The 16118-nt window shown below is 36.9% G+C and overlaps 2 protein-coding genes across 3 annotated transcripts; one reads left to right on the top strand and one right to left on the bottom strand.

Moving 5' to 3' along the window:
* Positions 1-2991: 2991 nt before the first annotated feature.
* On the top strand, positions 2992-8985 carry tw (Protein O-mannosyl-transferase 2). Its single transcript, XM_020950550.2, has 11 exons — positions 2992-3318; positions 3380-3463; positions 3529-3613; positions 4227-4331; positions 4427-4535; positions 4597-5171; positions 5234-5440; positions 7584-7824; positions 7897-8045; positions 8109-8586; positions 8647-8985. The coding sequence occupies exons 1-11, from the start codon at positions 3203-3205 to the stop codon at positions 8838-8840; spliced, it is 2343 nt and encodes a 780-aa protein (XP_020806209.2). The 5' UTR covers positions 2992-3202; the 3' UTR covers positions 8841-8985.
* A 930-nt stretch (positions 8986-9915) lies between these two features.
* On the bottom strand, positions 9916-13441 carry LOC110182504 (uncharacterized). 2 transcript variants are annotated; one of them, XM_020950552.2, is made up of 4 exons: positions 12626-13437; positions 11037-11063; positions 10639-10950; positions 9916-10571 (listed from the first exon to the last, which is right to left on the bottom strand). In XM_020950552.2, exons 1-4 carry the CDS (start codon positions 13160-13162, stop codon positions 10161-10163), a joined length of 1287 nt encoding a protein of 428 aa, XP_020806211.1. In that variant the 5' UTR covers positions 13163-13437; the 3' UTR covers positions 9916-10160. The 2 variants fall into 2 exon arrangements, with proteins under 2 accessions (XP_020806211.1, XP_020806213.1); XM_020950554.2 differs by lacking the exon at positions 11037-11063 and having other exon boundaries at positions 12626-13441.
* Positions 13442-16118: the final 2677 nt, after the last annotated feature.

Here is a 16118-nt window from a genome sequence, read left to right as displayed (position 1 = left end):
TACAAATTTAAATTTTGTATGCAGATTTGTTAAACCTATAAAAAATACCACAGAAAAGCAAACCGAATGCAAATTAATGCATTTTTGACTAAATTATGATATTGGAAAATGTTAAATTCCTCAAAAAAAAATTAGCGCATCAAAATATATATATTTAAAATACTTAGTATATGTAACATCCTTAGTTGCTTGTATATAAATACGATTCTCACGATGCGGTGATAGGCATAACCCATCCTTGTGCGAAAGTAGAAGCTCGGAGAATGCCAAGGAGCCAAGGAGGGGACTTCATTTAATTGCAACAAAAAGGTTAAATTGTTGCTATTGTCTCTGGATCCAAGCCGAGTGGCAATTAGAAGGAAAAATGCTTAATGACAGAGCTTCCAGCGTTGATTGCCAGCGTTTTGCTTGACCCCTCTCCCCCCAAACGCACCTGAGCCACTCAGCCACGCCGCCTGGAAGCCAGCTGCTTCTCTTCCTCCTCATGCTCCTGCTGCTCCAATCCTCCACCTGTGGCTCTGCGTGTTCCCCCTTTCTGTTTTATTCTCTCTTTGTATTTTATTCAGTTTTTTTACGAGTTTTTTTAGCCCTTTTCCAGCCGCCCTGAGAGTGTCACACAACGTTACGTGAAAGGTAAGAATTGTTAAGAGGAAAAAGGTGGAATGGTCTATTCCCTAAAAACATTTTAATTCAGGGAAATTAAATATATAGAAAGTTAAATATACTATGCAAGAAAATATGTAATTCAATTAAAAGGAAAAACTTTTATATACAAATATATTTTATTTTTATAAATTTAAAGAGAGATTATCTTGAACTGGTCTTTGAAATTTGATTATTTGTTCTACCAGAATGTAAATCTATAATATAATAATGTATTACTACAAGAAATATTTTATATATAAAATTCTACAAAATTTTAATTAATATTTTAATACTAAAATATACTCTAAATATATATATAGAGTATGGCCAAGAAAACATGAGTTTTAACCGAGCTACAATTAATTTGATTGAAGCTGCCATACCGCGTGCCGGCAACGTTTCTATCCAACAAATTGCTGGCCAACAAGCCGAAACACAACTACAACAACCTGCAACTTGCAACTTGCTTGGAACAACAACAACAAAAGCAACAATAAAAAATAAAGAAAAAAACTAAGAAGCACAGGCGGCGGCAAAAAGCAACTGTGCAGCAAGCGTGCAATTAACTCTTGTGCGCCAAGATCAAAGCGATTAATGCCGGCACTGCCCTCGACTTGAATTCTGGGACTTGGACTCCGACTCGGACTTGGACTTGGTCTTGGACTTGGTCTTGGACTTGGCCCAGAGCCCAGAGTAGTGATCGGCGGGCGGGAAGAGCCAAGATCCGAGAAGGGGCGGCCCCAGAGAGCGATTTCAGAGCCAAGCCAAGCCTGACGCTTTATCGTCATCTTCATCGCTGTTTTGTCGTTGCCCACATTTACACAGCGAGAAATTTGGAAAACCTATGACCTTAAATAAAATTATACTAAGTAGTATAAAACAAGAGTTAATTCCAATATTTTTGATAGATTTTAGATAGAATCTTTGTAAGGAAATGATCGAAGATATACAAGATTTTAATTATATTTATACCATAAAAAATATTTGTATAATAAATATACGATCAAAAATATAATATAACATATTTCATACACTATAAAAAATACTAGAGTGTAACATACACTTTTAAGGTAACTTTTACCCATTCTCTCAGTGAAAAGAAATAGAAAAGCGGCAAATGGGGGGACAAAGCGAGTTGGCCAAGAGCCAATAGCTCGTTGGCCAAGAGCAAACAGGTAAGCCAAGAACGAACAGGTAAGGCGGCTAAGAGCCGGCACTTCTTGGCCAAAATAGCCCCAATCGTTGGCCATTTGCGGGTGTTAAATGCGGCTAAGAACTCTGCGGCCTGGGCAATTTTCCGAAATAAATGCATAGCACGGCACACACAGGGAACGAATTGAGAGACAAATGCACCACGAAGTGCTTACCAAATTGGCCATTAATTTTCGGCCTAGAAACCGGTTTAAGCCAAACTTGCAGCAGCCTTTTTCCTTCTATTTTTTTCGAATTCTTAATATGGAGAAGGAGAAGATAAATAATATGAAGTAACTTGGGTTACGGAAATCATATTTCTTGGCTGGATTTTTTGTGACTTAATTATCAGTTCTTAAATCAATTTAAGAACATTATTAAGTAAGTTAAGAAATTGAGAAAGTTTGTAAATAAAATTATAATTAAACAATCTAAGGGTGTGCAGGTTTAAAACCCTGAAATTGTTGTATCCTCTGTATGTATGGGTATATTTCTATAAACATTTTAAAGAATAATTTATTATTATAATCGTAGTTAAAATTATTATTAGATATGGATAATTAAACAAATATTATTATCTCTGTTTAGTAAATAATAAAATTAAACCATTAAATAAAAATCATAGGGACGATTTAAAATGCAATAAAAATACTTCGTTTTGACGGATTACGTTTAGAATAAACAGTTTTTACTTAAAAATATAAAAAAAAATTGTTCAAAATTTGTAAATAAAATATTATATTGTTTAGTTAAAACATTTAAAGGTTTTTTTTTAATAATTTTAAACATTAATATAAGCAATAAAATCTAATAAGAGAGCTTGTAATAAAGAAATTATTGCATATGTTTTATTTATTAAAGGAAAAATGCATATCATAAAAAATAATTAAAAAAAAATAATTTTTTCCAGAAATTGCCAACACTTTAACGTATCAATTTAGAAGATTTAAGTTCATATTAATAATTTATTTGTTTGTTAAATATAATATAAGTATTTTCCTTGCTTTCCCGGTTATTGCATATTTTCGTGCTGATCGCAAAAGACTCTCCTCCAGCTGCCGCTGAGTGGCGCCACTAACCCTCGGATGGTGCCCCGATTTGTGTCCAGATTTCGAGCAGATTTATCGATATCCCGATAGGCTCGATAAGCCGCAAGCTGAGCAGAAGTTTAGCGTCTTTGGCCAAAGTAAAGCACAGTTAAAGCCAAGTCGCTGCAGACCGGTTTTTGGACGAACCCAACTTAGTTGGTAAGAAGGAACAAAGCGATCGGTGTGGCGAAAGAGAAAGCGCATTCACACAGCTCTGTTGACGTGTGCAATGCCCCATTTCCAAATAAGTAAATAAATAAATAAGTAAATAAATAACCATGGCCGCCAGCGTGGTCAAGGCGCCCAAGTGTCCGCGTCGGGGATCGGCCAAGGATGTGGCCAAGAATACGACGGTGGCGGTGCAGAAGGTCAAGAACAACAACGAGGCCAACTGGTAAGTGGCGATCAAAACAAAAGACTTCAACTGCAATCTACGGGAATCTTTCTCTTACCAGGAACTGGTGGCTTCTGCTGGCCACCGTCTTTCTCATCACCTTTGCCACACGTTTCTACAAGGTTACCGAACCGGATCACATATGGTAGGGAATTAATTAACTTATTACATTTTAAAGAAAATATTAATTAACAAAAACACATTCTCCAGTTGGGATGAAACGCACTTTGGCAAGATGGGCAGTTGGTACATCAACAGAACCTTCTTTTTCGATGTTCATCCACCGCTGGGCAAGGTAAGAGCTTAGAGAAATACTTAAAAAATAGGGAATGATCTTAATTCCTATACCACCTAAAGAAATGTTCTTTTTTACCCTACTATCACTATTCAAAGTTTATTATTTAAACGTTGAAAGGCATTATTAATCGCATATTCACATGAAATTTAAGTTCATTTTAATGAAGAACTGTTTTAATTATTATAGAACTAGGAAAAATACTTAAAAAATAGGGAATGATCTTAATTCCTATACTACCTAAAGATGTGTTCTTTTTTACCCTACTATCACTATTCAAAGTTTATTATTTAAACGTTGAAAGGCATTATTAATTGCATATTCACATGAAATGTAAGTTCATTTTAATGCAGAACTGTTTTAATTATTATAGAACTAGGAAAAATACTTTAAAAATAGGGAATGTTCTTAATTCCTATCCTACCTAAAGAAATGTTCTTTTTTACCCTACTATCACTATTCAAAGTTTATTATTTAAACGTTGAAAGGCATTATTAATTGCATATTCACGTGAAATTTAAGTTCATTTTAATGAAGAACTGTTTTAATTATTATAGATACTATATAGATACCTTTAGGATATATTTAACATTATTCCCTTACCTTTTTTAAGATGCTTATTGGACTCTCTGGCTATTTGACGGGATATAATGGAACGTTTCCTTTTGAAAAACCAGGTGACAAGTACAATGAGACTCGTTATCAGGGGATGCGATATGTGAGTTATCAAAGAAAGATGTATTTAATACATATATTAAAATATTTCCTATATTCCTTAAATACAACTAATTAAATCAATTGAAATCCCTTTAGTTTTGCACCACCCTGGGTGCCCTGATAATGCCCATGGGCTTCGACACTGTCTACGATTTAACGCGCTCCCATGAGGCGGCCCTGCTCTCGGCAGCCTATTTAATATTTGGTAATTATTTAATATATATACTAATATATATAAAATTATATAATTCCCCCCCCCCTGGCAGATGTGGGTCTCCTTACCCTCAACCAGTACATTCTCCTTGATCCCATCTTGCTATTCTTCATGATGGCCTCCGTTTGGGGCATGGTGAAGATCTCGCGAAGCACCTCCTCGGGTGGCTCCTACTCCCTCCGCTGGTGGTTCTGGCTCTTCCTCACCGGCACCATGTTATCCTGCACAATCAGTGTGAAGTTTGTGGGTCTGTTTGTGGTCCTTCTGGTGGGTTTGCACACGGCCACCGAGCTGTGGCTCATCCTGGGCGATCTGGGACAGCCCATTTGGGAGACTGTGAAACAGGTGGCCTGTCGGGCCATTGCCCTCATTGTATGGCCCATTCTCCTCTACATTCTCTTCTTCTACATCCACCTGAGTGTCCTGAACAGGAGTGGCAATGGCGATGGCTTCTATAGCTCCGCTTTTCAGTCCCGCCTCATCGGGAACTCCCTGTACAATGCCAGCATGCCGCGGGACGTGGCCTATGGCTCCGTGGTGACCATTAAGAACCACAAGACGGGCGGCGGCTATCTCCATTCCCATCATCATCTATATCCCAAGGGATCGGGAGCCAGGCAGCAGCAGGTTCGTGAAAGATACAGATATTCTATCTGGAAATTAGTTAACAACAAACACTCTGATTTCAGATCACCACCTACACACACAAGGACGAGAACAACAAGTGGCTCATTAAGCCGCACAACAAGCAGCGAGTGGCCAAGGATAAGCTGCACTTGCTCCGCCATGGGGATCTCATCCGGCTGGAGCATGTGGCGACCAAGAGGAATCTACATTCCCATGGCGAACCGGCTCCAATGACCAAAAAGCATCTACAGGTCACGGGCTACGGCGAGGTGAGTACTCTTCCAAGGAAAAGTTTAGTATGTATTATTGATAAAATAATTAAGTACAAAACCATATTGAAAATTGCACAAAGTTAAATTTATCGAAATTTTAAACATCGAAAAGAGATCGAGAGAAAGATAACTACTTTGGGAAACCCAGGTTTACATACCCTTGCAGTTCTGCAATTGCAATATAGAATCGCATCGAAAATCGATCATAACTAAACTTAAAATACTTGCATTCCTTAAATTAATATTTATCATATTTATATATGTCAATTAAAAAAAAAATCAAAGTTTAAAAAACTCATAACTAAGCCAAAAACGCATTAATTTCAATTCGGAAAGCGGCAGTATGTTAATTTTTAGCAGGTTAACAAAACTGCATACTCCGTTTAAAATGTAAATTTTTGTCCGATTTTTGCAAATTTTCATGATGTAACCCCTTTCCTTTTTTTACAAAAATGGGAAATTTCGGAAAAAAATTTTTTTCGGCCGGATAAAGCTAGAAAGAAAGGCCTGTAGATGCTGATCAAGAATATTTATGATTTATAGGGTCGGAAATGACTCCTTCACTTTCTTTTAAGCTTCTGACTGAAGGGCCATTACCATTTTTTAACCGAAATTAACAATATTTTTATATGAAATTTTTCGACAAAACAAAACTTAAAAATTTCATAACTAAGCCAAAAACGCATTAATTTCAATTCGGAAAGCGGCAGTATGTTAATTTTTAGCAGGTTAACAAAACTGCATACTCCGTTTAAAATGTAAATTTTTGTCCGATTTTTGCAAATTTTCATGATGTAACCCCTTTCCTTTTTTTACAAAAATGGGAAATTTGGGAAAAAAATTTTTTTCGGCCGGATAAAGCTAGAAAGAAAGGCCTGTAGATGCTGATCAAGAATATTTATGATTTATAGGGTCGGAAATGACTCCTTCACTTTCTTTTAAGCTTCTGACTGAAGGGCCATTACCATTTTTTAACCGAAATTAACAATATTTTTATATGAAATTTTTCGACAAAACAAAACTTAAAAATTTCATAACTAAGCCAAAAACGCATTAATTTCAATTCGGAAAGCGGCAGTATGTTAATTTTTAGCAGGTTAACAAAACTGCATACTTCATTTAAAATGTTAATTTTTGTCCGATTTTTGCCAATTTTCATGATGTAACCCCTTTCCTTTTTTCCGAAAAATGGGAAATTTCAGAAAAAAATTGTTTTCGGCCGGAGATGGCTTAAAAGATTCGCCTGTTGATGCTGATCAAGAATATATATGATTTATAGGGTCGCAAATGACTCCTTCACTTTCTTTTAAGCTTCTGACTGAAGGTCCATTACCATTGTTTAATCGATAATATTTATATTTTATATGCCAATTTTTTCGACAAATCAAAATTTAAAAATCTCATAACTAAGCCAAAACTACATTAATTTTAATTCGGAAAGCAGTCCCATGTTAGTTTTTACTATATTTATAAATCTGCATACTCAATATAAAATTTCGAAAATTTTCAATTTTTATCAATTTTTCAACATTAATATTTCCAAATTGTACCCCTTAAAAAATGTTGAAAATTTAAAAAAAATTAAATTTTTACCAGACATAGCTAGATCGACTCGGCTGTTGATGCTGATCAAGAATATATATGATTTATAGGGTCGGAAATGACTCCTTTATAATTACAAGCTTCTGACTGAAATTATAATACCATTTTTTGAGCCGATATTTATATATATTTTTATCTGACAATTTTTCTATAAAAACAAAATTTCAAAATCTCATAACTAAGTCAAATAATCATTAATTTTAATTCGGAAAGCAGTCCTATGTTAGTTTTTATTAGGGTAATAAATCTGCATACTCAATTTAAAATGTTAATAAATTGACATTTTTGATCATTTTTTGACAATTTTAACCTTATAAAATTTTTTAAAAATTGTAAAAAAAAATTTTCTGCTATAGATGGCTAGATTGACTAAGCTTTTGATGCTGATCAAGAATATATACAATTTATAGGGTCGGAAATGACTCCTTCATAGCCTAACAAGCTTCTGATTAAAATTGCAACGCTATAAATGGCAAAATGTTAATATTTTCATTATTATTTTTGTATTTTTTAACAAATTTCAACTTCCCTCTTTTAGAATGGAGCCGGCGATGCCAACGATGTGTGGCGCGTGATGGTTGTGGGCGGCAAGGTCAACGAGACGGTGCACACGGTGACCTCCCGCCTGCGCTTTATCCACCTCTTGCAGAACTGCGTCCTGACCTCCAGTGGGAAGCAGCTGCCCAAGTGGGGATTCGAGCAGCAGGAGGTGTCCTGCAACCTCAATGTGCGCGACAAGAATGGACAGTGGAACATCGAGGACAACGAGCACAAGTTGTGTGAGTAACAATATAATATATAAATAATATTTAATATTATATTAATTACATTTATTTAATCATTTTGGACAGTGCCCAGTGTGAGTTTCAGCATTTATGCGCCAGGATTCTTTGCACGCTTCCTGGAATCGCACGCCGTCATGCTGCAGGGCAACGCGGGACTGAAGCCCAAGGAGGGCGAGGTGACCAGTCGACCCTGGCAGTGGCCCATTAATTACAGGGTAACATATTGATAATCAAAATATTTTAAATAAATTGCTGTAGCTGTTTGAATCTGCCCGCAGGGTCAATTCTTTTCGGGCAACATTTATCGCATCTATTTGCTTGGAAATCCCGTGATCTGGTGGAGCAACCTGGTCTTTCTGGCCCTCTTCGTGGCTGTCTTTCTGTACAATGCCATCCTGAAGCAGCGACAAGCTGGTCTAAACCAATACCAGGTCGAAATCCTTCAGTATGAGCTGCAGCACTCCCAGGGAGATTGCCAGGCTGTGGCCCAGGGCGAGGACAGTGAACCCTCGACCGCGGAGCTCTGCAGCTGCTGTCCTTCGCTGGAGCAGAGGCTCAAAAAGGAGCAACAGGAGCAGGAGGAGCAGGAACAGGAGCTGGCCAATGGGGACTCCCCCTCACCGGCCATGTCCTTGCAGGCAGGTGCCTGGCTTTTTGTGGGCTGGGTGCTTCACTACCTTCCCTTCTGGGCCATGGGAAGAGTGCTCTACTTCCATCACTATTTTCCGGCACTAATCTTTAATTCCCTGCTCACTGGTAAGCTTAATATATTACCTATTTCAGGTCTTCCTTTGGATTTAATATATTTATTCCCAGGTGTCATGTTCAACTATCTGATGCGCTCCCTCTCCAAGTGGATCCAGCACGTGATCCTGGGCGTGGTCCTTTCGATTCTCGTCTATAGCTTTGTCCGATTCTCGCCTCTGGCTTATGGCATGAGCGGTCCGCTGGCCAACGAGCCCAACTCCACGATGCACAGCCTCAAGTGGCTGTCCACCTGGGAGTTTTAGTTAATTTTAAATACAATCTAGCTATTTTTTTCTAATATTTATAGTAGTTTTAAAAATGTTTAATTTATAGATGCTTAGGTTATATTTTGCACAACAATTAAGTCACAAATAAAACAGTAACCAAGTGTAATATGTCGAAATATTATTCATAATCCTTTTCTTTTTATAAATTTAATTCAATATATATCTTGGTTATTTATTTACTCTTCAACTTTCCTTTTATTTTTTAATTCTAAACAAAAGAAAAACAAGAGAGGAAGCCGAAGCTTATGAAACCTTACAGTCTGCAATTGAGTTATAGGAAATTATAGAATTTTTTATATGACCATTTTTTTTTTGCTAAAAAAAACTAAACTTCAAAATCTCATAACTCCGTCAAAAATACATTATTTTTAATTCGGAAAGCAGTTCTATGTTAGTTTTTCTACGGATAATAAATCTGCATACTCCGTTTAAAATGTTTAAAAATTGAGATTTTTATCAATTTTAACCCCTTTTAAAAATTTTAAAAATTGTAGAAATTTTAAAAAAATTACATTTTTGCAAGACATAGCTAGTTCGACTCGGCTGTTGATGCTGATCAAGAATATATATGGTTTATAGGGTCGGAAATGACTCCTTCATGAGTTACAAGCTTCTGATTTAAATTATAATACATTGAAAGGGTATAATTACACCTGTGCGTATACGTAATTTTTGGGACTATAAATGTTCTGAAAAAAAATTAAAACCCTAAAGAACTCGAAAGTTAATATATTTATTGATAAAATAACGTAGCAAGATATCAAAATAGTTCGTTTATTCGAACAAATATAATCTGTTAGCCCCAAACACAAAACAAAAAACATTTCAAATATGTCGATATTATTCTTTTCTAAATATATCAACATTGAAATAATATTTTTAGTTATTCACACTTGGCATGAATATTTTTCGAACCTTTAAAAGTTCGATTTATCAAACTATTTCGACAAACATATATCGAAATCGATCGATAAATATTCATCTATGGCAAGTGTATAAGTTAACTTCTCTCGAAGTTTTGAAAAGAAACACTTAATAATTATCAAGAGTGTTCTTTGTAAAAGTGCAACCCCGATGAAATAGGCAGCTTCCTTTTATTATTTACGAATAGATATAATATTTAATGTATAGATGGGGCTTAAATCTAAGTACGGTTAGAAAACAAAAACAAAAAAAAAGCCATAGCGAAAGAAAGCAATAATATAAGACTATGCAACGATGGACGAGAGGACGAGGAGCTCAGGACTCCTCCTCCTCCTCCTCCTCCAGGTTCATCATCATCCATCATCATCATCATCAATCGAAGATGCCCAGCTCATCGAAGCGGCGCAGGGCAAAGCGTAGGGTATCCGTGGTGCGGGGATTGGAGGAGAACATCAGCTGGACCTTCTTCTTGGCAAAGTCCTGATCCGTGAGGGCCTCGATGCTGATGTCATACGAGTCCTCCTTCTTCATGGTGACCATCGGCAGGAAGGCGTACGAGGAGAAGAACCCATACAGCTCCCGGGCACGGATCTCCTGCTGAATGTCCGCATAGCTGGGCACGAAGGTCGAGTGCATCCTCTCAAGGCTGTCGCGGAGCGAGGCATAATAGGTCTGGATGAGGAACTCTCGCCGGTGGATGAGCACGTCCAGCTGGACGCTGCTGTTCAGGAAGAAGTTGATGTCGCAGCCGGGGCTCCCGAAGAAGCTGTTCTGGAAGTCCACCTGGCGGGGGCAGCGGAGAAATATTCATTTAAAATATTGTTACAAAAATGGATAAAGTGACCCTTACGAATATGGCATCAATGGGCTTGGTGGGCTGATCGTCATCGTATTTGTACATAAAGTTATTCACCCAAAGATCGCCGTGATTCAGCACGGTGATCTCGCCGGGCAGGGGTCTTCCGGTCATCACCAGGTTCTCCTTGATGTCGTCGCAATGGCGATGCAGCTTCTCCGCCAGCAGCTCGTAGCCGGGCCACTTGGCCACCACGTTGGCCAGGGTGCGGCACTGGAGGGTCATGAAGGTAATGAAGCGCTCGTTGGTCCTTATGTAGTTCTCGTCCAGCATGCCGCTGGTGAAGTGCTCCCGGACACTTGGCTCCTGCAAAAACACACAGATTCAAATATTCCAAATTTGCCAATCAAATAAATTATGAAATTAAAATAGGAAACAGATCCGATATTAACCCATTTCTGATTTCGATTTGATAATTGCTTTTGGGATGGAAAAGTTCAGAGGAAGAAAAGAAAACGAAACAAAAAAACAAGACTTTCACTCATGAAATAAATATTTAAAATGAGACGTATAGCTTATACATCTATTAAAGGTTTATAAACAGTTTTTAAACTGAAAAGAAATACTTTAAATAGGTGAAAGCATAGGTAAATTAACAATAATTGATTGTAAACTAATTTAAATATTAGTATTTCTTAAGATTTTAATTATTTAAAGCCAAAAAGAAGTACTAATCCATTTTGGAATATTTAATTCATGCACATGTTTAATTTCTTTCATATTTAAAAAGCAAAAGTAAACTTATTACAACTTTGCAATACCAAGTCTAATATTTTTATTAAAATCTGATAATAATCTATAATATTTTGCAGTTCTACTTTCCATAATATATTGCTTACAATTCCTAGAATAAAAAAAATACACTCTAGCAACACGTTGACGTCGGTACTTTGTCAGCAAAAAAAAACCCTGTTCCTGATAGACAACAAACAGATGCATTCATTATTTGTACTTTGCAATTAGTTTAAGTTTCATTTAAATTATTGATAAATGCTAATGCAAAATACAGAGTATAAAAATTGTATAAGTGTGAAAATCATGAGAGAGACTTTTGTGAATTAAAATGTTAAATACATTAATAAAATATTTAATACAGTTTACTATTTGATCTTGATAATATATTGTATGTTGCTTTTAAAGCAAATATTCTAAATGAAATTGCGATTTAATGAATTTATTATCTGCATATTTTATATACGTTTTAATTTACTTTGCTATTTTATATAATATATAAATATATATATAGCAAGTCTCGTGATCAGATTTATAATAAATATATATAAATATATATATAATTAATAATTGTATTTCTTGGCTTGCACTTTTGTTGTTTTGTTTAAAAAAACAAAACCATGACTAAAAGATTGCATTGTATTCCAGTATATTCCTATATATATACATTTATATATATTATTTTAATTCTTGAATTTATTAGCGACCTTTGCTATTCCATTTCCGCTTAACTTTTGAGTTTTTCGTTAATTTAAAAGTCATTGAACGCTAGAGAAGACCAAAGTTCAATTTATAGATTTCTTTTTAAGATATAAAATTATAAGAAAAATGTAAGAATGTTATGTATTACAAAGCTGTAATTTAGTTTTTGTGGATTTAAATATAAGCTAAGTTTTCTGTATTAAAATCTGGAAAACATATTATGAATTTGGCTTGATTTTAACACATTTTCCAGATAGTAAACTAAAATTATGGACTTTTTTGTCAGATATTTTAATAGTCAAAGAACTTTGATTAATATATATTAATGATGGGTAATAATATAAGGTTAAATATTAAATATTAAAGACTAAAAACCCTTTTCAAATGTTATTTTATATAATTAATAATAACATATCAAAATGTATGTTAATTTCTAAAGCTTTCTTTTTGAGGTAAATAATCTTAAAAATCAATCCCAACTTTGGCTTAAAAAAACCCTTTTAAAAATATAAATAAAAGAGAAAATCGATAAGCATATTGAACTCACCTTCTCGGCCAGCAGCATGGAGCTGGCATGGAACTTGCCCAGCTTCTTCAGGATCACCACGCAGTGCTCCTCGTTGAGGCCACTCTGCCGGCTGGCCAGCTTGTAGCCGTACTGGGTGAGGTCGTCAAAGACGATCGTCTGGATGGGCTCGCGGGTGGTGTAGAGGCACTTGGCCCCGAACTTGGAGCCATCGCCAATGAGGACCTCCAGCTTGCCCAGGACATCGAAATAGAAGATCTTTTCGCGCAGATAGACGGCCAGTTCCTCGAGGAATTGGGTGGCCGGCGTTATGGCAATGCTCTTGACAATCAGGGCCAACTCCTCGTCCAACTGGCGCTTGCTGCTCCTGTATAGAGCCTTGGCCCTGTAGATCTTGCTACAGTAATTCTCGCCACCGCCGCCGCTGCTCTCGGCAAAGATAATCTTCTTGATGTCCACGCGCATGTCCCTCAATCCATCCTCCAGGGCGGCCTTGAAGAAGTCCTCGTTGAGGTACTTGGGCGGATCCTGGCCGCGGCTTTTCTCTTCCAGCTTCATGTTTGTGCAGCTGCAGCAGGTCCTGGCTCTCTCTCTCCTTCTATTCACTATCTCTTTCGAATCGAATTCAAATCCAAGGGGGCGGGACACCTGCTCTGGCGGCGGCTGCTACGTCTGGGAAACTGTGGCCCCGCCAGCGGACTCCTCTAAATATAAGCCCTTATCAGGTGCGCTCGCTGCCTGCGCCGCCGTCGAAGTCGAAGTCGAAGTCGACGCAACTCGGCTGGACTGCATACTACTCACAGAGATATTTGCCTGGCCATATCTCTATCAACGGCACGGGATTATATGTTAGTATATACGCTACTACAGGGGCTCAGCAAAGGGGGGGCGTTGGAATCGATATTCCATCGTTTAGAAAGCTTAATTTCACTTAAAGAGAGGGTTTTTCTTTACTTAGTTGCACTCTAAAAGAGATTTTTAAGCTGTAATAAGCGAATCTAAAAGAGAGAAGGAAAACCTTTTGAGTTTCCTTTGATTTACGGGTTTAAAAAGGCTCAAAGATGGAGAAAACCTTGCAAATTTAGCAAAAGGAGCGATGGAATTGATATAACATCGTTTAGATAACTTAATTTCACTTAAAGAGAGTGTTTTTCGTTACTTAGTTGCACTCTAAAAGAGTTTTTTAAGCTGTAATATGAGAGGTTTTCTTAACTCTTACAGCAAAGCTTAAAGAGAGAAGGAAAACCTTCTAAGTTTCCTTTGATTTACGGGTTTAAAGGTTGAGAAAATCCTAATACACTCAGTAGCAAACGAGAGAGTCTTTCGATTTTCTAGTAGAAATCTATGAGAGTTTTTCCCCACCATTACAATTGAGAGGAATTGCAAAATAATAGATTGAAAAAACAAGAGATAGAAACCCTTCTTATAGTATTATTTTTCTCAAGTATCTAGAGCGGAACTGATCAAATATATCCGGGTTAAACCTTACACAAAAGCTGTTTTAGTTACTAACAAAATCCACTTCTTTCCCTCTGAAAAAAGGGTTTCTAGTCCTACCAAAAGTTTACAAATTTCCCAATTTTAGGTATAGTTTACTATATATTTAAGGTTAAATGTCCCCCCCTAGTTTTTTCTAGCCCCTGGCCTGCATAAATACACCCTCGTCGTACCGATCCAAATCGATCTCCTCTCGCACGCCGCACACATCCGTAATTATCTAGGCGAGCCGACCATCGACGTGGTCCGCATACCCCAAATAAGTATATAAAATAATATAATTAATAATAAAATAAATAAATACTCGTATATAGACATAAGAATGGGACATATAGCAGTGCTTTAGTGGCGCTGTCATTGGTCTAAGTAAATGATAAATGCGTCGTCTCTGAATCCGCACAGCACCATCGACCAGATTCCGATTAAACATACTTCTCTTGGCACTTGTACTTGACATATCGCAGTTATAATATATATATATTCTAATATCAAAAAGAAAGCGGAACTGGAGCTGCGAGACTCGAGACAGTTGCACCTGTGACAGAACCTCCATGGAATACTTAAATTGACGATTACAAAATCCAGCACGTGGTTGAATTTTAATCTAATCACGAGACAGGAATATCAATCTAATCGATTGCGAGCCTAATTGGGTTTAATTGTCGTTAATTAATCCACCAGAAAGATCGATAAGGAGCAACCTGAAGGAGTTCGTTAATTCGTAAAGGATTTCCCTTTTGTTTGGAAAACATTTATGAATACATACTAAATACCTGGGCTTGGAAATACCCAAACCTGGCCCTGACCTGTGATTTCCAATGTGATATATCATTCCCGTAGGCCGATAAGCATTAGATGACAGATCTTGGAAAAACAAACATCGTAGAGTGCAATGTCTTTGTTTTGATTTGCAGCTGCCAATATGTACTTGTTTCTATACTATAAACTTAAATATATATAGTATATATATTCGAATCAAGGCATTGCGTCATCTTTTGCCTAACGGATCGTGCTATATTGTCCGATATACTATAATTATATTGGTTGTAAGAAGAGACACTACGTGATACCGATAAACTTGGCTAGAACTTGCGTAAGTCTCGACTGACGACGGATGACTCAGGGTTCGTGAAACTATACGCAAATCCGGATCGAACTTGACAACAATGGAGGCGCTTTAATATATATATTTGCCTGATCTGTATCGCGTCTGGCCGCCGTCTAATTAGTTCCCCATGCGTCTGCCAGATCGCACTACAGTTGGACATCGGTCTTGACCCCAGAATTTGCCAGCTTCAGTGATTATAATCACATTAATAATACACAAAAACAAAAGGAAATTATCTATTTAAGCATTTGTTGAATAACTATTTCAAATTTTAAGAGAAATTATATAAGAAATTTCACTTAGATCGAGGAAAATGATGTAAAAGAAGCCCAAGGGAGAAACCTGGCTAATAACTTACGACACTAAATAGTTCTCTTTCTCTGAATCACCCTAGTTTTTTCGTTCTGTGTACGTTTCTTGGCGTTTCAGACTAATCTCAAATGACGCATTGAACTATACAAAGTGTGTGATTTCTAAATTTAAAAGCAATTAAGTGACCATGACAATGGTAAAGGTGCAACACATCTAGGATCTGGACCTGGGACCCGTATCTGCATCGCGCGTCTCCGTACTTTTGGTTTCGATTTCGATTTCGGTTTCGGTTTCTTTTTCTGTTTCCGAGGGGCGCCGTTGGAGCTCCATAATTGGAGGTCACTTTGGGTTATCTTTGGAGCTCGGAGCCTGAAGCTCAAGAGCTCTGGAGCTCTGGAAGCGAGGCCAAACGGAAATTGGAATAAGAGATACGCCATTTCTTTTTTGGGCGGTGTGGGAAACGAGACATCTGGGGTCAAAGATCAAGTATCTATATAAATGGCAAGACAAGACATGATATATGTTTTAAGGTTTGTATATAAAATGAGCTATAATACAGGAACATTCTGGAAAATTCGATTATCGATTATCGATTAT

This window comes from Drosophila serrata, unplaced genomic scaffold (assembly GCF_035046125.1).
Source record: "Drosophila serrata isolate PLE 108 unplaced genomic scaffold, ASM3504612v1 contig_190, whole genome shotgun sequence".
Taxonomy (NCBI): domain Eukaryota; kingdom Metazoa; phylum Arthropoda; class Insecta; order Diptera; family Drosophilidae; genus Drosophila; species Drosophila serrata.
The sequence above is the reverse complement of the archived record's forward strand: the minus strand, read 5'-3'. Positions and strand labels throughout refer to the sequence as shown.

What these genes read in the sequence shown, in the direction of transcription:
- tw (XM_020950550.2), top strand. Translation starts at nt 3,203, where the DNA reads ATGGCCGCCAGCGTGGTCAAGGCGCCCAAGTGTCCGCGTCGGGGATCG. An exon ending in AACAACAACGAGGCCAACTG is followed by an intron (nt 3,319 to 3,379) that starts GTAAGTGGCGAT and finishes TTCTCTTACCAG; the next exon opens with GAACTGGTGGCTTCTGCTGG. An exon ending in AGGTCACGGGCTACGGCGAG is followed by an intron (nt 5,441 to 7,583) that starts GTGAGTACTCTT and finishes TCCCTCTTTTAG; the next exon opens with AATGGAGCCGGCGATGCCAA.
- LOC110182504 (XM_020950552.2), bottom strand. Translation starts at nt 13,162, where the DNA reads ATGAAGCTGGAAGAGAAAAGCCGCGGCCAGGATCCGCCCAAGTACCTC. An exon ending in CAAATCGAAATCAGAAATGG is followed by an intron (nt 10,951 to 11,036) that starts GTTAATATCGGA and finishes GTGTTTTTGCAG; the next exon opens with GAGCCAAGTGTCCGGGAGCA. An exon ending in AGCCCATTGATGCCATATTC is followed by an intron (nt 10,572 to 10,638) that starts GTAAGGGTCACT and finishes TGCCCCCGCCAG; the next exon opens with GTGGACTTCCAGAACAGCTT.